At 44.2% G+C, this 25392-nt stretch overlaps 1 protein-coding gene across 1 annotated transcript; it reads left to right on the top strand.

The window, feature by feature from the left end:
- Positions 1 to 3298: 3298 nt before the first annotated feature.
- Positions 3299 to 24891, top strand: LOC137779124 (calcium-binding protein 7). The gene is made up of 6 exons (XM_068566634.1): positions 3299 to 3462; positions 3592 to 4252; positions 18788 to 18931; positions 19054 to 19166; positions 20802 to 20952; positions 22056 to 24891. Exons 2-6 carry the CDS (start codon positions 4144 to 4146, stop codon positions 22184 to 22186), a joined length of 648 nt encoding a protein of 215 aa, XP_068422735.1. The 5' UTR covers positions 3299 to 3462; positions 3592 to 4143; the 3' UTR covers positions 22187 to 24891.
- Positions 24892 to 25392: the final 501 nt, after the last annotated feature.

The raw sequence follows: 25392 nt of genomic DNA on the forward strand, positions 1-25392 counted from the left end.
ACCCATTTTGTCTAGCGGCTGTCACGGGGTGGTTCAAGAAGTGGACCAAATGCAGAGGCAACGGTTCAAAAAGTACATTTATTTGAACAAAAACAAGAAAAGGCTTCAAAAACACCATATCCACCAGAAAGGTTGACAAGCTAACGGACAATACAAACCCACACCGGGACAGGAGACAAACAGGGTTTGAATACATGGGGGGGGAGGGGCAGGTGATTGGACACAGCTGGGAACAATCAGGGGCAATCAGCAGACAATCACAGGGGCAGGAAAGTGCAGGGAACACACAGGACACACGAGACAAAGACTACAAAATAAAACAGGAAACAGACAAACTCAGCCAAAAGGTTGTGGTGAATCCACGCTGCAGTACCTGCCCAGCACCAAAAGGCAGCCAAACTAAGCAACTATAGCTAACGGTTGTTCTAACCGGCTGTGAAGCTCACATTTGTCACACCACAAATATAGAAACTACACCAGCGCGTCTGGCAGAATCTCATCTCTCATGATATTAATATGTTGTCGATTGGGTTTTTTGAATGCTCTCATTGTTACATTTTTAACAGTAGAAACGAAAATGATAAAGCAGCCAGCAGAGTCCTTTTTCACTGATGATAATTTAATTGTGTGTGTGTCACTTATGAATCTCTATGACGCAACAGCTGCTCTCAAGATCTGTGACTGTCCGTCACAGAAAGCTATTGCTCCCGTCATTTGTACAGATACGAAGCTCAAATGCAGAAATGAGAGAAGCGATATCTCGAATGCACCTCAATGATTATTGGTCAAATTGTCTTGCAACATTTTCTCGTTTACAATTCAGGGACTATAAGCACTTGAATATACACACATTTTTAGGCTTGAATTTGCAACTTTAAGTCTTGGAAAGAGAAACTTCTGAGCAGATGAAGGCAGTAAGACTTCTGCCAGAGTGCTGTGGGGGGATGCATAGTGAATGAGAGGAATCTAGGACTTAATGAGGGAAAGATTGGACTCTTCAAGCCGCAGTGCAATCATTTGGCTTCAGAACACTTGGAATATGCCGCCGAACCGTTTGGGGAAATATGCAGGTCGTTCTTTTCAGTCTTGGAACTCCAGAAGAAGATGTTCAGGTACACTCCAGCTAATAGAGACTTGTACCTGGGGAGTTGACATTTAAATAAGCTTTTTTTTTTTTAGATTTGAGGGAGAGTACACAAGGACAACGTTCATTTCCGGATTTTGTTTTATATGTAAGCAGAACCTGAGAGCCCTTAGTCGAGCGAGTGGGGGAGGAGGGGTAGGGAAATCATTCAACATTTTCAGTGACAAAAGATCCGTGCTACTGGATTCTGAAAGTGGTCTGACCTTCAAAGTTTCATCCTGTTGAGAGAGCTTTTCGAGAGCCTGTTTTTGCGGAAAGAAAAAAAGGTGCCACATGTCACCCGAGGACACAAAGTTACTGGTGCCCTTTTGTGTCCAGCCAGCGGTTGTTGGACGCTGCTGACACGGTCACACTGACACCGCTGAGCATTAGGAAATGCCAGCCAGCACAGTGGATGGTTTTTTATGTGTGGAGAATGTTGCAGCTCAGTGACCAAGTAAAAGGGTTTTATGTTTCAGTTTAAAGTGTATTTCAAAAGGTTATATAACCAATTCAGGCATTGCAGATCAGAGCTAATCAGGTTCCGCCCCATGACATAGGTTTACTAGCCAATTTCTTGCAGCAGGCATGCACCTAAAGCTGCTTTCACACCCCCGTGTGGCAACCGCCCTGACAACCGCCTACCTTACCTTTAAGAGAGGTCCCCAAAAAAAGCAAAGTGTTCATAAAAGCGACTGCGACTTTACTTTCACACAGAGAAGCAACAGTACCGTTCATTTGGAGCCGTGTTTGTGGCCACTTGTTGCATGTAAATACAATATTCACCCTTCTGTGGCTCTGTTGTTGGTCTTCTCCACTGAAAACAGCTGCCAGCTGCGGCTGAAAAACAAAGCTATTTGAGCAGTCAGTGTGAACCAAATCAAAAGAAATGGGAGTTGGAAAGCTAAACAATGAGTTGCAAATTGAGTAGATCCATCCATCCATCCATCCATTATCCGAACCGCTTCTCCTCTTTTAGGGTCGCGGGGCGCTGGAGCCGATCCCAGCTGTCAGTGGCCGAAGGCAAAGTTCACCATGGACAAGTCGCCAGTCCACCACAGGACAGACATGGAGACAGACAACCATTCACACCTACAGGCATTTTAGAGTCCAATTATTATAAGCTGCATGTCATTGGACTGTGGGAGGAAGCCAGAGAACCCGGAGAGAACCCGAAGAGAACCCACGCTGCCACGGGAAGAACATAAAAACTCCACACCGAAGGACCTGCAGACCAGGATCTGAACCTCAGACCCTCTTGCTGTGAGGCCACTACACCACCGTGCAGCCCACCAATTGAAAAGAGGAGATAATAATAATAAATTACTATTGCTGTTACGCACCTGAAAACAGATTCTTCGAGCAGCAAACTGACATGTTATGGCAAGATGTCAGCAGGACATATCATGGCCCTAAAAGCAGAATCCCAATGCATGTGCCCTGATATCCAAAGAGAAAAACAAACCTGCCTGACGAAAGAGAGTTTTCAGGGGAATACGAAAAAAGACAGCTCGTGGTTATCAAAAATTTAAGTGGCTCCATTCAACATTGGCCTGTTATATCTTACCCCCAACCGCTACGCCAACCACGTCATCTGAAATGTACAACAGCTCATTTCAAACCGGTCGCTCTGACAGCGCAGCAAAGCAGCTGGAAAGGATGTGAGACAGGAAGACAGATTGGGTTTTTTTTGTTTCTTCTTCTTCTTCTTCTTCTTCTTCTTCTTCTTCTTCTTCTTCTGCTATCTATATGAAACACTTGCATGCCACTTCATTCCAGCCAATATAGAAACCAGCAGTGGATGTTTGGCGTTGCAGCAAAAACTTAAAAAGCTCCTGAAGCTTTATGGATTATAAATTAAGCAAGTGGTGTTGAATTGTGTTTTATTATAGCCTCGGCGCAGTAGGCGGGAATGAACCATACACCTACCACACATCATCATCAATCACACTGTATGCTTTCAGTCTAGCGTCGGTGACTAACCGGGAATGCGCACGAGGAGAGTATTTTGAAAAAAAACAAAAAAAAGAAACAGTAGGGGAGGTTTTGACTGAGGGCGTGTGTGCGTGTGTGCGTGAGTGTGTGTGTGTGTGCGCGCGCGCGTGTGTGTGTTATGCGGGAGGGAATGCCTACACCCATATGTGCAGACGTATGTACGAGAGAGCCGGAGTGACGGGGGTGAGGCGGGAGGGAAAGAGGAGACTGTCTAAATATCAGAGCTTCGCATCCTTTCACGAAAGCCCTCTTTCATTCCCTCACTGAGGATGGAGCCGCTGGATCGCAGCGCGCCCCCGGACCCGTGAGCAATTAAGAGCGAGCGAGCAATTGCTGTCTTTGAGGTAACGGACACGCGCCTGTACCTGGTATACGCGCGTCCTTTCGCGCCTTCAAGAGACACACGTTTAGATACACTTTAGGTTGTTTCTCACTCATCAATCTCTTTTTTTTGTTTTTTTTTTTGGTTTAAGCGTGGCACGCCGTTTCTGTGGATTATGTGAAGGCGGCTGCTGGATCCACGAGTGCGTCAAGTGAGCGCACGGATCCAACAAGTGGATGCATACAATTGCTCTCAGCGAACACACGCCGGGACCGAAAACACAGAAAGCCAGTGTGGATTGATGAGCTACAAGTCGGCGTGCCGATTGATTCGGCGTCTAACCTGCAGATGTGGAGCTTGTCTTGTTTGGCGGTGATGTACATATGTGCGCATTGTCTCGGCCCGAGGTAGTTTTTTCTTCTTCTTCATTTGAGTGACTTCGTGTGTCAATCGGAGCATTTTGGGAGAGGAAAAAAAAATAACAAAACTGCAATGAGGTAAGCCACCCAACATTTAATCCCCTCAGTCATTGACCGAAAGCGAGATTTCCGCGGCCACGCTGCGGTATCCACCTCCTCCCTCCTCTCCCCCATCCATGGACTCGCTTCTCCGTTCCCTCGGTGACCGTGGGGGGAAGTTGGGAGCCTCTGTGTAGACATCTGTGTATGACGAGGGTGCAAGGTGGCAACCAAAGGTCGCAGCCATGCCGATGCATCCAGTCACCTCCACGTTGATGTACCGGGGCACCTACACCATCCCCGACCTCCACTCCTACAGCGCTCCGGTGAACCTGCCCGAAGACGAAGTTGAAGGTGAGACGTGTGTGTAGCTGCCCGCGCGTAACCCGGAGAGAGCCGTCTGTGCATGCCGACAGGCTCGCGCAGTGCATGTGGCTGAGCTCAACTCCCACCAGGGGAGCGCGTTCAGACGGACGCGCGGTCAGCACCTTGGACAGCGCACGGAGATCCGTTTAGAGACGCGAGAAGCGATATGTGCACCTTAAATGCAGGCCTGTTTTAGGGTGTGGGGTTTATTTTGAAAGCGGATCTATGAACAACGAGAGAGAGAGAGAGAGAGAGAGAGAGAGCAAAACTAATCACCCACTTTGTTATCTGTGCTACTCTAAGATCAGTTATCTTGTTCCAATTTTCTTTCATTGATCGGGGATATAGATTTGCAGCTCATTCCGTTGGTCGCATGTGCTCCAGCCGTGGAGCTGGTCAGGTGAATGAAACAAGGCGTCCCTGCACCCTTTCTGTCACAAAGTGTTGCTCCTTCGGGAAAGCAACGGTGCATTGGCTCTCAGAAGCTCTTGGGTGGACATTTGGTTCATAGGAGCCCAGTTTCACTGGCCCTTTCAGGGCCCTTTCACATACTTTCTCTGATGCTAAATGATTCAACCAACATCTCTTGATTAAAACAAACAAACAAAGTCGACCTAAAAATCATCTTTCCGCTTCGATGTAGACAATTCAACCTCCACAGCGCTGGAGTGGCACCTGTCTGCCAAAAGACACATCTTCCAACGAGCATGCTGACACCGAGCCATTTAGTTTCTTCTTCTTCTCGGTACCCTGAGAATATTCACGCCTGGAGCACTGATGTGATGCGATGTGAACCTGCAACATCTGCATCGCTATCATCCAGCGGCGGCATCGAGTCCCAGAGCGAGTGAGTTCTCGTGTTGTCGCCGTGTCTTTGGCGCGGTGACACCGTGCGGCAGCAGGCGTTTGATCCCTGCTGAGTGATTGGATCCGTGCGCCTCTCGTCCTTGTTGCCTTTTAATAATGAAGACGTTGTGGAGACACATGTGGATCTGACTGCTCCGCATGTGGACAGATTCAGGGAGATCACATGTCTTTAAAAGTGCCGCACATCTGACGAGGCTCTGATTAAAACGCTTGTGTGTGAACTACAGACAAGCTGCATCTCGTGGGGAACCGTCACAGGATGCTGGTGCAGAATTTCCCGGGGAGGAATCAAAAATGAACTGTAAATTGAACCAGGAATGTACCCACACGTACACAACCACACACTCCTTTGTCTCACACAGACGCACGCACGGCAGAGGTTCACATCTCGCAATACAGTTGGCAGGCAAATTCAGCGCAGAGGTTGACAATAATTAGACTCACTGAGCGAAAGAGGAAACATATGAATTGGTTTTGACTTCCAAAAAGGTGTTCAGTGAACGGCCTCAGTATCTGTGACATGACATCTGTTTCAGAGAGCGCACGGCACCAGAAACCTCCAGAAACGACAAGCCTGTTTCCAAGATATTCGGCTGCTCACGAGGTGCCACTGTGCCTTCTGCGTTTCTTTTTCTTTCACGGCCATCAAACTGAACTTGGGATAAAAAGAAAAGCGTCAACGTGTCGGTGCAAAAGCGATCTCTGCACGATGTCACGCCCAGCAACTCGGCACTCTATTGTCAAACTTAATTTCCAGCGTACAGAGACGTCGCGTGGCAGAAATATATTAGATGGACGCACGGAAAGAAGAAAGATGGATGTCTTATTTTTCAATCACTTCTCTTTTTTTTTATTGACTTAAAGAGAAGCTTTTGGTTGTTGAGCTTGAGGAATATCAGTTTCCTCTTCACCCTCCCACTATAATTTACAGTCAGCGCTTCATTTTGACTCCACTTAGTCAAATCCACCTGTGCCGCCTTGCTGCAGTCAAGACAACATGCTCCATTTGGGCTTTTCAGCTCAACTCATCGTGGCAGTCTGACTGGAGAAGCAATGGAGGCTTTGTGGAGGCGAACAGGAAAGCCTGAGGTGATGCACAGTTTACCAGCAGTGACAGCGCCTCCTCCAGCTGCTGTGGCGCATTAGTGATGCCGTGTGAGGAATGTCTTACAGGTTGTGGGAGAGGCCGACTTTTTAGAGGCAGTGTCACCGAGCAGATTGAATGTTGTTGTTGTCAAGAGTGTAACTGAGGTTCACAGCTTTTCCTGCCAGGTAGCACAAAATGGGAGCAAAACAGAGGAGACAAGGCTGAGCGGTTTGTTGAATAAAAGCGAAAGGATGTGACTGTGAATTTGCTAGATTGTACCACGATTGCACAATTTCTGCTGGATTTGACAAAAGTTTTCGGTTACAATCTTGCCTTTGTCATATTTCCAGCTGCTCAGAGATGGAGGACACTGCTAAAAGCATCATAATGCATGATACATTCACTACAATACTTTTTATGTAACCCTCCCCTCTCCCCACTGTCTTTTACAGTTACATGATGAGGGAAACAACACAATGTGGACATCTTTTAATATAGTGCTATTTACATAGAAAGCTCAGAAGAACTGAACACTTTTTGGCGCAAACAATTTTGCAAATATAATCAGTATTTTTACACATGCAGCGGCAGGATCACTCGGACCCCAATTTTAACAAAACACAATGTCCCCGTGCTGCTCGGATTGCGGATGCATAGTTGAAGTCAATCACTTGAGAACGATACTGTCAATTCATCCATCTCGAGCGCCAGTTAGTGTCTCGCCGGCGCTCGCATCTCTTGAGAGACGGACGTGAGTTGCCTGGAAGTGTCGCGTACATCGGCTCGGCCGTGAGAGAGACGGGGCTTAGTCACATGAACGAAAAAAGCACATCGGTGAACGTGTGTGTGTGTGTGTGTGTGTGTGTGTGTGTGTGTGCGTGCATAGGGGAAGGAGGCTGAAACCCTATTGACAGGCATAGCCAGCGTGGCCATTTTCAATTACTGGTTAGAACAGCGGAGGGATTGGACCAGCGGCACCATACTTTGTGGCCCCCAGAAGGCTGTCAAAGCTATAATTGGAACAAAACGCTAGTTTTCTGATGTTCTTTCAGCCTCTGTGTGTGTGTGTGTGTGTGTGTGTGTAAGGGAGGAGGGTGGTCAATACAACAATAGAAGCATACATTCAACACTTCATATTGGGCTCCACATTCTTCATTTCACCTCCTACACAAGAGGGGCGGAACAAAAATAATAACTGTTGGCTATAATACCGGAGCCTAATATAGTTACCAGTAACACACACACACACACACGCACGCACGCACGCACACACACACACAGCTCAGTGTCAATATCACTGCAGGTGGAATGAAGTGTGTAGTCATTTCCCTCCTCCCTAAGAGCAGCACTATTGGACGCCGCTTCAGAATAGTCCCTGGGCTGAGCTTAAAGTATTTGTAACGAGTCCCCGAGTGACGATCAGGCAAACAAGTGTCCCGTCGACACAAAGCTAAAGATAAGGCAGGATCACAATGTTTACGTCTTTCCGAGAAGGTCATCGTCGGTCCAGTTCAAATCCGCTCGCGTTTCCTTTAATCCTTTCCATGTGTTGTTGTCAGAGTTGTAGAATGATACACATCCTGACCCTGTCTCTTGTTCATCCACTGTGCGCCGTGGCCATGGGAACACGATTAGCATGCCACTCCCCCTCAAGCTATCTTCACCCATTTCTTTCATGACTTCGGTTGACCTTTTCGTTGTACTGACAGATTAACCTCAAAACACCTTCATGCGTTCCTGACCAAGTGTGAAAGAATTCATTCACAATATAGTCAATAAATGCTGATATTAAGGTAAATTAATTAATTTGACATGCATGAGCAAACCGCTGGAAATGATTAACAAAAGGGTTTTTTGCCTTTCGTCTAATAATTTAATGTGAATATAACGTGTTAGGGAAGTAGAAGCCACAAATGTGAATTCATTCATTCAAAATAAATGTAATATTGTAACCAGCGCAATTAAAATGCTTGTTATTGCTTATGAAATAACAACAAAGGCAGCACAAATAAAAACAAACAGAGAAGCAGACTCTATTTACATGACATGTTGAATGACAAGTTTGACACAGGAAACAATTTTTCTGCAGACGAGACGATATCAATCATTCATCAGAAGAAAACGTCAGCGCACGCCAACATTATGGACTTATTATTCATTTAACATAAACATGATTAATAATGACACTTCTTTTTTTGAGTCCACACTCAGTTCCAGCTCTGGTGTGTTCGGTCGAATGCCTTCTCTTCATCACTGGGAAACATATGAGTTTTTCGCGGGCCGAACCCGCCACAGAACCCGTCACAGAACCGTCACAGAACCCCAGCAGGGACATTTCAAGCTCACGTTGTAACTGTCTGCTCAAATCGAAACATCAACGCCGCCTAGGAGTCATCTCTCCATTAGTTCGCGCTCGTGGCAAGAGGAGGGTCTCTCCTCGTCTCCAGATCTAACGCAGATTGGGTTGTCAAGTCGGCCCCCCGGAGACTTGGAGCTAAGATGTTGTAAACAGGAAGTGATGGGATGAATGGAATAAAAGCAACAGAACCCGACAGCTTGATTTCTACAAAAATAAAAAATAAGACAGTGTTTACGTGCTGACATTACTTTGTGATGAATAGCAGACCATGAGCATGTTTACGTTATGGCGCCATAAGATGGTTAGCAGTGGAGATGGATTTGCTGCTGGGAAGGAGATGATTACCGAGAGCGTCTCACAATCGCATATTGTTTTTAGTAACGCGGGCAGCATTGGTTTTGGGACCAGCATTGTGAGATCATCAGTCATCCACCAGTGTTTCCACGGCTATTGGGAACAGCTCTTGTAAATTCTTAATAATATACTTCTTTTAACCTGCTCTTATCGTTTCTCTAAAAGTTGATTGTTTCAACTTTTTGCCCCAGGCTAATGTTTTTTTTTCCTTCTTCTTGCAAATCCCCTGCAGTCTCCAACATTGCAGCCCAAAAGCACCGCCTACGTTTAAATACATGTGGCGGTATTGCCCCGACACCTCGGCAAGCGACATCAGAGGAGAATTGGGCATAAATGGATGAAATTAGTCCACCAAAAGGGGGTATTGGGTGTATTTGGTGAGATGAATTATCTCAATGACATACACGACCTTCTGAACAAATGTATTTGGATCACAGCTCAAGTGTGTCAGAGAAAAACACACTCAGGGGAGGCAGGGATGAAAGGTTGAATGTGAAAGCGTCCAAAATGTCAACCAGTTACACGGCAATACTGATGGAAACTTTGTGTTTGTGTAAACTCTGAAAGTCAGGGCCCCTGGCTTGTGGACAGGACTAAAGGTTTTGATATTTACCTCATATGGGTGGTCGAGTTGTAAATCTGCATTCAAGAATATTCTCCCAAGCTATTGTGAATTCCACTTTGCATTCAAATAAATAAATAAACAGTTTGCTTACGGTCGTAATGCAAGCCTCTTTTCCACCATTTTTAGTTGCAGAATTTTGGAGACACTGCAAATCACTTTGACTGACAGCTGCTCCAAAAAAACCTGACACCGCTGTGTTTCTAATGGCGTAAACTGGCTGTGAGGCGATCTTGATGTTTCTGCTCGACTCCTACTGGAGCTGCAGCAGAAAACATTGACTCATCCCTTCGCCCCGAGGTGCAGGGTTGACTTCCATTCCTTTGGAAATACTTACATGAATACAAATGAAGATATTTAAAGACACCGACATCTGCTCGGCAAGACAGAAATTATGCACATAACGTATCGCTGGTGCAGGATCAGTGGGCGTTGTGGGGGTGAGCTTCCAAAGGGTCAACCGCCACCGCTTTAAAACATATGCTGGTGATTTTGATACGCTCGCTCATTTTCACAAGTGTGGAGTGTGCAAATGATCCAGATGTGTTTGTTTACCAAAGCCAAACCTCCTATTCACTCCAGCTAGTGACTATTAGCGAAAGGAGCCATAATTAGTTCAATTATTGTTCTCCCACACAAACAGAAACATCTTGTTTTACCCTTAAATCCCCTAACAGTTTGTTTCCTCTCGCCATTGACGCGAGCTTTTCATTCCTTCCTACGGAAAAAAAGAGAGCCGTTCCTCATCAAAGCGTTCTCTCTCTGAAATAATATTGAAACAGAAGTGATTCATGCAAATAAATGAAGGGTTTTTTTTTTCGACTGCCAACCACATTACATTTCCACTTTCTGCCTTTCAATTCCCTTTGACAATGCAACACGTCTCATACACATCATTTCACAACTCTGGCTTTTGTTAAATGATTAACAAAAAAGAAAGACGTGCGCCAACAACAGCAACTTGCTGCTGTCATTGTTCTATTAGACAGCCGCCAACGTATTCAGAGTTCACTGTCAGAACTCGACTTGGTGGTGGACATGGCGCTAAAGCGGGATGAGGCGAACTAGTGCTCCATGTGTGTGGAGGGAAGGTGATGGATCTGTGGTGAAATATCAGATTGTTCCGTTAAATTGACTGAAAAGCTTTCCGTCATTTAGATAAAAACACCCCTGGCAAAAAAAAACGCAACTTAGTGGAGAAAAGAGACAAGACGAGACGGGAAGATTAACTTAATCCATTTAGGAAGAGGACTTGGTTCGTGACATTACAGATATGCTGCACCGGGGACACCCATTAAAAAGCAGCCTGCTCATATATAATCAGGATGAGAGGAATAAATCTCACTTTGTGCGTCTTCCCGTCACTCCGCTCCAGCCTCGACTGTTCCCGCTCCACCTGCATGACGGACGGTCTGCCAAACAGACGGGCAGCCAGGAATGGATTTCAAAATGGTTTCTCTCGGCTGTATCACCTGGCTGGTTGAGACGGGCGGCATATGAAGAAGCTCTGCTTGACATAGATGGTGATAAAAGCGTGAGCGCAGAAATGGGTTGAGGGGGGAGGTGGAGGGACCCAGCACCGCCACAGGCGTTGAGCCAAAGGCGTTGAGCCAAAGGCTTTAATCCGTCTTGTGAAACCGCTTTTGAAGGGTTTACTTTTTTTTTTTTTTTTTTTTTAAGTGTGGTTTTGTTGAAATGTTGTGCAGTTTGTTATAATATTATGAATTAGTTTGAACCTGACACAGTATGGAGACAGTAGTGTTGCATGCTGGGTGCATAACAAAACAATAAGATGATTAACAGAACCCAAACGACACTGCGCTGCATAAAAGTCCCTTCAAAATAAAATCACGGGATTTAAAAAATAAACAAATAATATAATTCTAATTTTTTTTCTTCCCCCAAACAAAGGCCGGCGACCCATAAAAAACGGGTCCGGGACCTGCTTGTAGGTCGCGACCCACCAGTTGAGAACCACTGAACTAAACTGTACTGTACAACTAATGGTACTCTGGGAATAACCGCTTCAAGTGGTTGGCTCTGCATTAAGATTACAAGAAAGGTGCAACGTGTAGATAAGTCCAGAATATTTGTATAACAAATTAAAAAAGTCAACAGAATTTGAAGCGTTGTCATCGTTACGTCAAAGACATCGATGCATTGTGAGGCAGAGATATCTGCTGAAATGAGCGCGCTCAGCGGCCTCTCCACACTTGTAATGAAGCCATTTGTTCCTCGCGAGGCGATAGTGAGTCACTCTTCGTCTGCTCTTCGTCCAACATGAAAGGATGAAGAAGTAGAGCCGCCCCGAGGGTTTCAAAACAATGCATTCATGCTTTTTGTATTTTTTGGATAGTTTGTTAATTGGATTAGTCCAATATGGCCGCCAAGAAACTCCTTTGCCCGGGAGAGGAGGACGAGGCAGCTCCGATGGGAGCTTCCTCCCAGCCAAGCGGTTCCCCCGTCAGCGGAAACACCAGACGTTCCCTCGTCTCTGGCAGAGGAAACGTGCACGGACCACACAGCCCCCGGTTAGTGGCACAGTCCGTGTAAACTTCAGATTTTAAAGTGGCAGTGTTATTCTGACCAGCTCTCGGAGTTTGAGCAGTTTCTTCAACATTTTGCAGATACTCGCCCTGCTGCAAAATGTAGATTGCATGGACCCAGTAAGAGGTGCAGTAACAGAACATCTGCTGAAAAGTTCCTGTAATCTGGCATGACATCCGTCCTTGCCAGGTTGGGCATTGATGGAAAACACGTGGTGTAGATTAGCGGAGAATATCACGAAGCGCTGTGATTACGGCTGTCGGGTAGGTTGAAGTCAAGTCATTTATTCCCATTGTGATCGATTGCCACGATGGGGAGGATCCAGCAGACTTTATTACCTGTGAAATGGACTGTGATGAGTTATGGAAGGTGGAGTGTTTTTTCCCCTCTGGGTAATATTTCCTCCCTTTGATGAACAATTCTGCAAAGTTGACACCAGGCAATAACAAAATCCTCTCGCCCATGAGTGTTGGATAATCTAAGCTTTTGATTGTTCACGCCTGACCTTTGTTTGAGGTGCTATTCGTGGGTTTTCACCGCGCGGTTATTGACCTCGTCTCGGCATGGCGTCGGCTGTGACGGTCAGAACTTGCAGATTTGAAAACATAAGGGCGAGCGAGGGGAAAGAAATCAGAGACATATCAATGAATCTCGCTCTCCCCGCTGGAAAAACAACGCCCGAAATGAGCAACAGATGAGATAAAATGTCACGGCTTTCACTGACGTCAATCATTCAAGGTCAAGTGGGGTTTAAAAAGTCACACGGGGATCTTTTCTTATTGAGGATGAAGCACCTTGACCTTTTCAACTTAAAAACAAAACAATAATTCGTCCTTGGCTTGCAGTTTCTCCGTGGGGTCGTGGCAATGTTGCATCGGCGATGTTTAAGCGCTTCATAATGGGAGGAGGCTCGATCCAAGTTGGGACTTTTCCTTAAGACACAGATGACTTACACTCTGCCATACACCCCTTATGAATACTCCTGAGCCTTATTAGAAGCCTGTTATGGTAATTTTAGAATCTTCCGGATGCCCAAGTCGGCCCATATCCAGCGAAAGATGGATTAAGGTTGCTATGGGTGTTTAAAAATAGTTGCCTAAGGTTCACACACACACACACACACACACACACACACACACAGCAGTGTTTTTCTCACACTGATAAGGTCTTACATAAAGAGTGGGTGAGCTGCAATTACCCATCCGAAGCAGCCGTACGCACATGCAGGTCTGTCTGAGGTTAAGAGGATTTCTAGCCCTGAAAACAGACCCTGGATTACATTCACGGACACTTCACCGCCACAAAAGACCCGGCATTACTCTGTTCTGCTCAAAGTGCACCGCGTGTAATTAGCAAAAGTTTCCTCTGATGCTAAATTTAGCCGGTAAAGGGGTAAAGCTTTGCTCCAGGCATGCCTCGAAAATCCATGTGAATATTTCCCATGTGGTGTCGTTCCGTGAGGAGGAGGAGGAGGAGGAGGAGGAGGAGGAGGAGACTGCATTTCACCCACTTTCTAATGATGACTTTTTTCTTTATTATGAAAAAAACACCCACAGATGATGACATTTAAAAAAAAAAAATCTTGTTCACTGCATCTCCGTCTCCTGGAGAGTCTTGTGGAAACGGTTTCAAAGGAAGAGGATGCCGTGCCCTCTGTCATTGATGCTCCGCCCTCGTCAAGCACCTTGCTATTTGTCTGCATGAGTCGGCTGCTCGTGCCGCGAACAGGTCACACGTTTCACGTCCCTGTGCTGCAGCAAGGATCCCATACAGTTCAGTGATGTACAACAGTACACAGGGGGGAGGCGGTGCGAGTGGAGTACACAAAGCACCTTTCTCTGGTGAGACTTCGGCTTCAGATGCTTGGTTCTGGCAGCACACGATCTTAACTGGGGCTTTTCATCCTCTGTCAGATCGCACGGCGGGGGACCGCATGGCATCGCATCTTTGAAGGCCAACAAGCACCTCTCTACATCAAAGCAAATACCACACGCTTTCCACAAATATATTCGCATTCCCCCAGCGGAGCTGCGGTCTCCGAGACCGAGTTGAAGATGCAGCGACGGCGTCTTCTAAAAATAATTTGACGAAGGAAAAAAAAAACACGTTTATATCGATACGGTACTAAAGTGAAATGGAAGTGGGATTCTTGTCGTATTAAGAAGACTGAAGCTATTACAAAATCTGCAGAAATAGAGGAAAAATAGACAGAAACAGTGTGATTTAAAGGAAAAGGTAGGGTCATTACACATCCTGTGTTTATGCCAGTTTCAAGCAGCTATTTTAAGCAAAAACTTCCAAAATGTTGGACAGACCGACGAGCCACTAGCGCATTGGGCAACTAAACGAGTTGCTAATCCATCAAAAGAGAGACGGAAACAGAGTTTAGAGGAGGATTGAATATTATTCTGTGTCCACACCAAAGTTTTGCCATGCGTTCATTTTTAAAAGTTTGACCGCATGCTAATTTGTGTGGATTCGAGTTTCAACGTTACTTTGCGCCACCGAAGGTAGGAGCGGCTTGTAACCCGACTGTTACGGTACTACAAATAATACACAGTTAAAAAAAACAGTAATAAAAGTCCACAATAACTGAATATGATATATACAGACAGAATAGCTGTTGAGTTTATATTGCACACGTTGAAGTGTGTCCCACATTAATGCTGACACGTCAAGTTAATGAAGAGAAACGTGAAAGATTATATAGACTGTTCATTTGAGAAATTTAAAGGGTTGTTTGGAAAAAAAAAAAAGAAGCAATTTAACAATCTCAGCTTGGACTGGACACCATCTCTTTTTTTAGATTAATGAATATCTAGATATAGACACCCATATATATATATATATATATATATATATATATATATATATATATATATATATATATATATATATATATATAGACAAAAGATCTCTATCTTCGTTGTTTTATTTTATTTCTGTGATTTGGTTTGGGACCATGCAGTTGGATTATTGCTACTGACCCACTGTTGCTGTCATTGTGTGTGTCTAGTATTTAGATCCATTTATGTCGAGGCTACCCGACAAACTCGTGGTGAAATGTGGCCAACTGCCTCTCTGTGATTGGACAGAATAATATCAGAGCGACTCAGTTTTTCGTTTTCCTCCGCCAGAGCATTTATTCACAGTCAGGGAAAGAGAGAGGGTTTTTTTTTCTTTAATTATTATCGTGACAGGGGCAGTTTTCTAAATTGCAATCGAGCCACTGAGGGAGCATTCGTGTGGATATGGCACATTTTTTGGGGGGCTCACAGAGTAAATTGAAAATGGAAGAATATACTCGTCCCTCTGAGGACAATTAAGGCCGATAAACTCTGGGAGAGATAGCACGCTATCTGGATGGCGTGCGGTCAAAAAGAGAAAGGATGATTAGTCAGCCTCTTTTAAATAATTGGAGTGGGGATTTTGTCTGGTGTGCTTTCCTTTAGAGATTTGTCAGTACATTCTGGTGGTACTCTGTTTGTCCTGAGGTGCTTTTTGATAAATATATTTGCAATAGCGACACATTTTCCAGCTTTACTGTATATCTCTCTGGACTTGATGGTCAGAATATATCCGGCCCGTGCGGCACTGAAGCGTTTTGTCACAAACCATTTACAGAATACAGAGTACACGATTCTCCTTCAACAAATTGTGCGCGTGCTTCATTGCGACACAAAACAAACATTATTTTTTATCACAAATATACGGTAAGCCGCTCACAAGTCGGGATGTTTTTGCTTCACCTTGGCCCTTGATCAATAAATAAAGCTTTCAGTGGAGACAGAGTACTTACTAAAACGGTGTTGGCACATTCTTTAAGAGCGTGTTTGCCTCCTGTGTGGCAGCAGAACGTTTTTTCCTTTTTTTGTTGTAATGGAAAGCCCCTCTTTCCAAAGTAAACAGATGGAGCGGGGACCTGAGGTATTGCTATTCTATAAACAATAGGATGACATCGAGGGAAAGACAAAGAAAAAACACACACACACACACACAGCTGGAGGCTCTCAATGATTCATACTAAGAGAAAAAAAAAAAAGCTGCTGCGATGTCATTCTGCAGGTGTTATAAATGGCATGGCCAGATGTAATCCACTGGAATTCATGATTGCAAAGCACCCGTCCCGTCTCTGTGGCTCGGCGTCTCGTCCGTGCTCGAGCACAACGACCCGCTTTCCTGAAGACCCGCAACGGCATTTACACAATGAATGGCACGCCGTTTTCCCGCCGTCGCCGAGCAGCTGCAGTGTTTGTCTCCGGCTGTCACGCTGCTGATTCGGGCCCCCGAGGCTCGCCGGCGCTCTGACACTCCGGTAAATCAGTAATTCACTTTTCTTTTTTTTTTTTTCTCCACGAGGCAGAGGTTTGATAAAGTTGTGTTGGTGTTACACTTCAGTGATTTGATTGGCTGTCAATATGGAGCGGAGATTCATTTTGATTCAAATTTAAATCCTTATGTTTGCCCACCGAGAAGGTTGTCATCGTGACTGTCACTCGACAGCGTAACAGAGGTTGTGCATTATTTAGTCACAACGTTCAGCTCATTTTGTTTTCATTATTCATTCAAAAGCCGCTCTACGTTTTAAAACACTTGTTTTAAATTTGGTCTGTTCCATCTACGCTCTGGAAAACACCGGAGGGGCCTCATCACACGGGGCCAACGGGACTCTCGCGCGCCGATTTAAATGACGCATTTTAAAGCTTCTGATCCCAACAGATTAGAGAGATTACAGATTCTTTCAGATTGCTTTCCCCAATATTTACCCCGCGTATCATCTCCATTTTAAGATTCATCTGCTGCTCTGCTCCTTCGTGTGCTAATCGGGCGTGTGACGTGAAGACGTTGCAAGTCTTAAATTGTAGGTGAATGTGGATGTTACTGCATATGAATGAAGGGATCCAGCCCCTGAGGAAGAGGAAACAAGCGGAGGACGAGGGGAAATACGCAGTGTGGCTGAACTGCTCAAAGATTTCCTGTTGTGATCGTGTGTGTCAGCAGGGGGGCATCTTCTACCCTCCCAACTAGACCCGTGTGGCCAGAACTCGTCTTTATTGGATTTGATTCAGCTGAGATTTGAGTTTTCTCTTGATGAAGAGGTTCTCCATGTATGTTCTTCTGTTTATCTCCAACTATTCAGCCGTTTCTGCTGCTAGTAACGTGACGAACATTACTCCAGTTTTTCATTTCAAGGGGCCTCTTCCGTTGTTTAGTATTGCACTTCCATGAAGTCACAAGAGACATGGTCAAATGGTCCATATCAGCGCAGCAGAAGGGCAGCTGGGGGGTTTAGTACTGGGACTACGTTTTTCATAATTTGTGAGGTCAGTTAGTTTGTCTCAAGGTTGAAAACTGGACAGCGGAGGTGAGAGTGGAGGGAGACAGAGCAGCTAGCAGTGACGTAAACACACTTAAAGAATGGAAACTATAGTGTACTTTGATGCTTTTATCAACACAACAAAGACCCACAATGGCAACATTTGAACATTCCCAACAAAGAGAACTGAAGATATCATTATGTTGTCGGGCAGTTTGTTTAGAATGAACCTCAGGAGACGTTACACAACTGTTATCACAGGTACTGTGTACTCTCCATGACTAGAAAGCTGATCTGAGCCGAGCTTCAAATGACAATGAACAGCTATGGGCATTTTTATGAGACAATGGGCCCAACGGCAAAGAGATGTTGAGTCTATTTGCAGTTTATTTGTGTACCTTTGCAGCGGTTTCGCATTCTTTGCAGTTGTTTTTGTCTCTTTATAGTCTTTCTGTGTCTCTTTGGAGTTATTTCATGTCGCTTTGTGGTCATTTTGAGTCTCCTCCTGGTCGGACTGATAGGCGGGTCCCTGGCACTTTGGGCCCCTGGGCCTGTGGGCCTTTGCCCTGTGGGCTCGTTCAGTGATCCATCCATGTACACAGCAGCAAAGCTGATACATACAGATGATTTGTTTAAGCTAGTCATTTGACTGCCAGAGAGACCCTTTGGCCGTTATATATTCTTAACACAATATTACATTCATCAGATATTCTTTACCACATAACATTTGGTTTCAGTGTATATTTCTGTCCATTTTCAAATCAGCTTTGAAAAGGGCTCCTTTCACCTCTGATGCTAGTCAACTCTTGGTTTTTGCAGTCATTTTGAGTCGACAGTCATTCTTTCAAATATTTGGTATCATGTAACCTTTTAGTCATTTATTTGTCTTCCTTTCTAAGAAATTGTAGTACAGATGGGAAAATAGGAAGTGCAACCACCAGAATATAACACTGCCCACATCTTGCAAAGGCAATTCATGTTCTTGCACGGTTATTTTTGGCACTAAATCTTTTTAGATTTTGGCAGGGTAGAAAATAAGACTTCATAGATTCGATTCATCCCCAAAACATTTTAAATACATTAGAGAGTATTACTTCATAATGTATAAACTGTGTCCTGATCTTATCTCTTTGTTCAAAGGTATTTCTCTTATTTTGGCTCCTTTTTTGTTTTGTTTGTCATTTTACTGGGTGAATTTGTTCTTCTGAGCTGCCAACCCTCATATAACTATGACTCAAGCATTGATGCGGCATAACAAATGTGTCTTTGGTGCGTGGAACATTTCCCACTTTCATATCCTGCTCAGCCGTAAGACTTCAGCTCATGAGTGTGTGTGTGTGTGTGTGTGTGTGTGTGTGTTTTCTCTGCAGAGATCCGCGAGGCCTTCAAAGTGTTTGACCGTGATGGGAATGGGTTCATCTCAAAGCAGGAGCTGGGAATGGCCATGCGCTCCCTGGGCTACATGCCCAACGAGGTGGAGCTTGAAATCATCATTCAGAGACTGGACATGGACGGTGAGGCAAACAAGCAGCTGGGATTTTATTTGCTTTGCTCTCTATTCGCCCACAAAACTTGACTGTAGCAGGTAGTAAAAACCAGCGGCCAATAAACACCAAAACTGTTCCTCTTTTCGCAGGCGATGGCCAGGTGGACTTTGAGGAGTTTGTCACCCTTCTGGGCCCAAAGCTCACGGCAGCTGGGTTGCCAGACAAGTTCAACGGCACTGACTTTGACTCCGTTTTTTGGAAGGTGCTCATTATTCAGTCACTCATGTTCTGCCTATTAGAAAGGCGATGGACCGCAGCTGCAGCAAACGTTTAGCCTCTGCAACACTGCGACTTTAAACGAAACGCAGTTTTAATTGCCGCGTGCGCTGGGTTGTTAACGGGACGATTTCAATCCGGGAAGTGTGGATTCCCCAAAGAACGGCGTTCCTCGTAAAGACGTTGAGTCGGTGTCGACGCTTCTCCGTGTGCGGAGACAGTCTTATTACTGCGAACATTAAAGTCAATGTTTATGTAAAATAGATATTAATTTATTTACAGACACCTCATTAGATAATCGACTGCTCACTTTGACAGCGAGATGGAATTAATGGGATGGAGCTGGTGTCTGAGCCTCCTTTGTTGTGGGTATGTGATAACGGCGCTCGTTGTGGCTGTCAGAAAGTGAGGCTCCAAAGAGAGTGCGAAAGAGAGGGAATCTGTGGGAAATTCTTGGTGCAGTCGGTGTACAGAAAAAGAAATCATAACCAAAGACACCTGCAGGGAGAGTCAAGAAAACCCCAAGGGACCGTTGCCTCACAGCCGTTATATAACCGAGTAGTAATATCAAGCATGTGCTGCTGCATTGATCACATCATCCTCCGGTCAGACGGGTGAACGTGGATCAAGCGGAGCAGAAAATGAGTAACATAGATGAGCTTTCCAGACGGGAACGGATCCTGGATTGGCAATTATATTGTTGAGTCGTTCATCGATTCTCTATTTTATTTAATACTCCATTTTGACACGATGCCGGTGGTGGAATATAACTGAGTACAATTAACTGAACCTAAATGTTTTAATTCAGCTACTTCAGACTTGGATTTTTTTACACTTTTTCTACTATTCATGTAACTTTCAGACACATTTACAGAAAAAAAAACATATTTTACATACAAAACACTTGGAACTGGCAGACAAAATACTTTAATATTAATGTAGGTTAATACATCATACACTAACACATTGGTAATCCATTTAAATACAATATAGTATAATAATAGGACTAATTGTGCCTTTTACTTTGAATATCTTATGTACGCGTTCTTGATAATTGTGTTTTTATGGGGTCACATTTTTACTGTTAATTGTCATCGAGTATTTTTCTAATGTGGTATTTCTACTTTTTTTTAATACTACTGCATAATGCATTAGTGTTTGTAAAAATGTACAAAAAAGTAGTTTTATTCTTAAATCCATGATATAAGTGATACAATAAAGGTAATTCAATATTAGCATTTTAAAGCTAATAAACGAGTGAGTTAAACGGTCGAAGCTGCAACTTTTCGAATGTGGAGTTTGAACTCGTCCAGCATGAAAACCACACTGCTGAATTGCTTAAACTCGTGGCACTTGTGTTGGAATTGGATGTCAACTCGGTCAAAAGTTCCTTTACCTTAATATGTTTTGTAAATTTGAAAGATGTTTTGGATTTTCATGATTACATTTACATTGTCGACAACTTTTTTTCCCCATGCGCAGCTATTTAATCCGTTATTGTCCACACCCTTTTTATGTGTTGTGTGTGAGCGCCGACAGACTGTGTGTGCATGTGTGTGTGGACGTCGTGTCCACCCGCCTGTGTCTAAGTTATTGTTGAGTTATGTCTGTCCGTCTCCAGTGTGACATGCAGAAGTTAACGGTGGAAGAGCTGAAGAGGCTCCTCTACGACACCTTCTGTGATCACCTCTCCATGAAAGACATCGAGAACATCATCATGACGGAGGAGAACCACATAGAGAACCCTGAGGACTGCCAGGTGGATATAGACAGTAAGGAAGACCCCTCTTATACGACCACAGGCTTCTGCTGTTCATGTGCAGCTGATGATGTAACGCTACAACAGCCAATATGGAATTAAACATTGCAGTTGTGTTGCATGCCTCCGAACCGCCAGGCTCAGTCCCCCCCTGTTGAATTTGAACAAATGTTATTTTACCTTGAGAGACATTATTCTGACCCACTTAGTCTTAAACTTACATTTGAAAAGAGGCGTCTGTAAATAAGCGGATCATTTTTATTCATCTTAAATAGCACTCATTTAAGTCATTACAGTTGTAGAATTCACTAATAGTCAAATCCAGAGTTTGTCCTCACACAATATATTAGCAATAATGTCTTTTGGAGTTAACACATTACAGATTTTCCTCTTTTAAAAAGTGTCTCACATCAACTTCATAGAACCCCGATACCAAATAGATCGTAATGTATTCCAGCCCCGTAGGAGAAACGAGCTCATGTTATGTTGTCATTTATCTAAAGTGTAGTTTTAATGATTGTTGGAACCGTCATCAAACCAATTCCACGATTTACATTGCGAACATATTTTTTTTGTTAAAGAAACACTTTTCCTAAAGACAAGAGTTGTTTTTCTCGGAGTGGAAATGACCCCTAGAGGAAATAAAGATGAATTAAAATCAGTTTTACACAGTTTGCCTTCAGTATTTTTGATTAAAAAAAAAAGAAGTTATATACAAAAACAAGATACAATAGATATGAAAGTGTCTTTTTCCACAATTTGATTTGCTTCTTTGGTTCCAACGGTGCATCAGACTGCTCCGCAGGTATTCTTCACCTTTTCTCGGAGCGCTCGTCTTTCGAGCGTCCTTTTAATATGCCAGGCAGGTGCCAATCCGTCTGCTTGTTGTTCCCAAACTGCAATCAACATTTCAATCTGGATGCAGTAACGCGGCGTACAGGTGTGAAGACAAATTGTCTCGGCAGTACTCGCCCTCCGCCCCCCTTTTACACTTGTTTGTGTAATTGTCAACGCTTTGTGACGAGCTCTTTCATTCGGAATCAAGATGTCTTTCAAGCATTAAATAACGCCTGATTGAACAGACCTTCAGGTAATGTTTTCCCTCTTCTCCTCCAGCTTCCAGCCCGACGCAGCACGTCAAGCAAACTTGTGTGCGCAAGAGCCTGATATGCGCCTTCGCCATCGCGTTCATCATCAGCGTCATGCTCATCGCAGCCAATCAGGTGCTGCGGAGCGGCATGAAATAGGAGCGGCGGGATCTTCAGCCTCGACCACCACCTAAAGGCTGCCTTACAGAGAAATGACTGAAGAGATCGAGCAAATAAAAAAGAAGAGGAAGGAAAAAAAAAGAACAACAACAACAAATACAGACAATCACGCAGCTGTAAAACACGCCGGCATACGAACGCTGGAGAATAACTGGAGTTACGGGACACGACACATGCAGGAATTTGTCTTGGTGGACAGATGACTCTACATATCACTCTTCGTAATACAACATTTAGTATTCATTAGCTATGTGCATTTGAGCAGTGTTGCATTCAATATGGTGGCAGCTATAAAGAGAAGTGTAGTGAATGTCCAGTTGTGTATTTGTCCAGTGTACCATGCGGTCTATTATAAACGAGTAGAAAGAAATCTGTGAAACATTGTCGAGGACATTGGAGAAAATGTATTCCTGAGGCTGGAAGGTGTTGTTATGCGCGAGGTCTGGAGTGCGCGGCGGTGTGGGGATAATATTGTATGCGGTGCAAGTTTGCTGAAAAAGCACTTGGGAATGACAACAGCTTGGTTAAAAGCAAATAATAGGTTGTTGTTGTTTTTTTGGCGTGGAGGCGCATTGTGTGGACGGTTTGGCTCATTCCCAGGCTGCAGGGCTTCAGTTCGAGCCGGGTGGAGCAGGTTAACAGCTCACAGGGAGGACGGCGTGGAGGTCGGACTGGATAGAGAACTGGCTGCGAAGTGGCTGGACGCGTAGTAAACACTCAACTATCTCCGTCCCCACCCTCCCCGAGGCTCCGCGGGCCTCAGAGGATGACCACCATCTATGCATGAAATGCATGGACTTAGTCGTCTTGGCACATTTGTAAAAGTTCTAATCAGTGTGTTAATCATTATGACTGTGTAACAGCTGTGTTCAACGACGTAATGACAACTGTGAGCGTTTGTGTGTTTGTGGTGCGGGGGTGTCGGCGATCACCACAAAAAAGCAAGGCGTAAGACTGCATGATAAAAGTAGAGCTGGCTTAGTAAAAAAAAAACACACAAAAAAAAAGGAAAAAGTTTTCCGGGATTGCCAAACTCTAAACCGTTTGCCTCGCCGGACGCCTGACGACCGTCCACTGCCTCCCAAGAGCAAACGACTTCAAAATGTGTGCCACTCAACCATTTAAAAGAATACCATCGACACTGTTCTGCTGGTAGTCCAGGAATGTATTGTGTTCCTCTTCTTTTGTTGTTGTTTTTTTTGGTCTGGATGCGTTGCTATAAAGCAATAAATGTGTAAAATAGACATCTCTCAATGCTTTGGACTGACACGAATCCTGAAACGCGTTCTGAAAAGTTTCTATCGCACTTTTCAGATCGAAGTCGTGGCAATACAGCAGAGACATTATTGAGGGAACCGTCCTCTCGTTCAGTGAGACGCCGACAGTCGAGCGCGGCGTGTTTGTCGGAGCTGCCCAGTGAATCGGAGTCTGACGGGCCACACGGTGGAAAACGTTGCAATAAAACATAACTATCTGTGAAGCACATGCATATGATTGGGTGTATCTTAGGTTGTGCATGCGCCTGGATTAGGTCTGTCATTGTCAATGTGTATTGTACATAGGAACTAACTTCAACCAAAGCTTCAGGGGGCGGGCCGGGGGAGAAGCGGTTGTTCGTGACGGCAGAACTGGGCCACACAACCAGAGCACGCTCAGTAAACAACCGATGGAATTAACATTTGAATTATTGAGGGGAAAAAAAAACCTAAAAACTCCCACGCAAGTTCACCAGTCACGAGTGCTCGCGCTCTGATCAGAAGACCTTCGGCAGGAGGTATTTAATCTTCCCTCAAACCAGGTTTTTAAAAAAAAGTGTTCAAATTTGATTTTACGACCCAAACTTGGTTGCCAAGACAAGACGTCTTTGGGAAGTCAAAAGAAGCAGAAGAGCCCTTCAAAAGAACCTGAAAAACAAAACATATGAGAGATGTAAATAATTCACATCTTATGAATATCCCTTTTTAATATCTCTTTTGGCAGCTTCTCAAACTTGGATCTCACAAGTCAGAACTTCCCAGAGGCAACCAAAATTAGACTCCTCCATCGCCCAGGGCAGGGGCGGGACGAGGATTATCTGATGCACCGGGGCAATTTATCAAAAGTGTCAACTCTGTGGGGAACACACTCGAAAAACAAAATGCCCAATTATTACCACGTACCTATGTTTCCATTTTGCACTTTATCATGTGCTGAAGCGCAACTCACCGCCATGATTGTTCATCCAGTTCCTGATACTTTACCATAGATGTGTCTATTTTTGTGACATAGTAATAGGATGGAATAGAATATTAACTGACTGACAAATGATACGGTCTCATTTGTTTTCTATTATATGAGGGAACGTTTCACGGGGAATGAAGTTATGATCATAATTTGATTTGTTTCCTTATTCTTTGGGAAACTTTGGCATTGTGTACATTAAATACACCAATCACATATTTATGATTTATCACCAGGGAAACAAACCCATTTATTTTTATTTTTACCGATGAAAAACAACAATGGACATGTTGATAGTCGACTGAATGTTATATTTCCATTGTACTGTACTTTGATACTTGTCTTTGAATCTTGCAAAAATGTTTATTGACGATGTGATATCTGTTCATCGACTCCACCCGACGTTCTTCTTCTATGTCTGTGGAATGGTAATTCACGCAAATAAAATAACGACCAATACGTGTCCGTGAAAGAGTTCTCCGTTTGTCAATCCATCAATCGCGGCGCTCGAGAGGACTTTATGAAAAGCTGACGGCGAGTTTGGCTCGTATCGATTGACAAGCTGACATTTCAGATTGAAATCCATGATGGATTTCTAAAGGGGAGCTGAATCCAGGGATCGCTTTATTCCATTTTGAGAGACCCTTTGGCTTAGCAGAGGGGTTTGGTCCCCATCTGTCACATTTATCCCACCAAAATGTCTCGTACAGGTGATCTTACATCACCTATATTCACTGGCAGTGGTCAGGCTCTTTCATTCTGGGAGTCTAAAAGACCTTTTGCAACCAGAATGCATAACATTAAACAATAGACACGGCAAGAAATAGGAGCATGTTTTATTACAATAAAGTGCACAGACAAACAGAACAAATGCTGCTGTATATGTACCACATACAATTTTATGTTACAGCCTTTTTTTTAACATATTATTGAAAAAGGTACAAGAAGTATTAAGCCACAACCCT

This window comes from Clinocottus analis, unplaced genomic scaffold, assembly GCF_023055335.1.
Source record: "Clinocottus analis isolate CAN_PGR_092001 unplaced genomic scaffold, fCliAna1.0.p SCAF_7, whole genome shotgun sequence".
Classification (NCBI taxonomy): Eukaryota; Metazoa; Chordata; class Actinopteri; order Perciformes; family Cottidae; genus Clinocottus; species Clinocottus analis.

What these genes read in the sequence shown, in the direction of transcription:
- LOC137779124 (XM_068566634.1), top strand. Translation starts at nt 4,144, where the DNA reads ATGCCGATGCATCCAGTCACCTCCACGTTGATGTACCGGGGCACCTAC. An exon ending in GCCCGAAGACGAAGTTGAAG is followed by an intron (nt 4,253 to 18,787) that starts GTGAGACGTGTG and finishes TTTTCTCTGCAG; the next exon opens with AGATCCGCGAGGCCTTCAAA. An exon ending in CTGCCAGGTGGATATAGACA is followed by an intron (nt 20,953 to 22,055) that starts GTAAGGAAGACC and finishes CTTCTCCTCCAG; the next exon opens with CTTCCAGCCCGACGCAGCAC.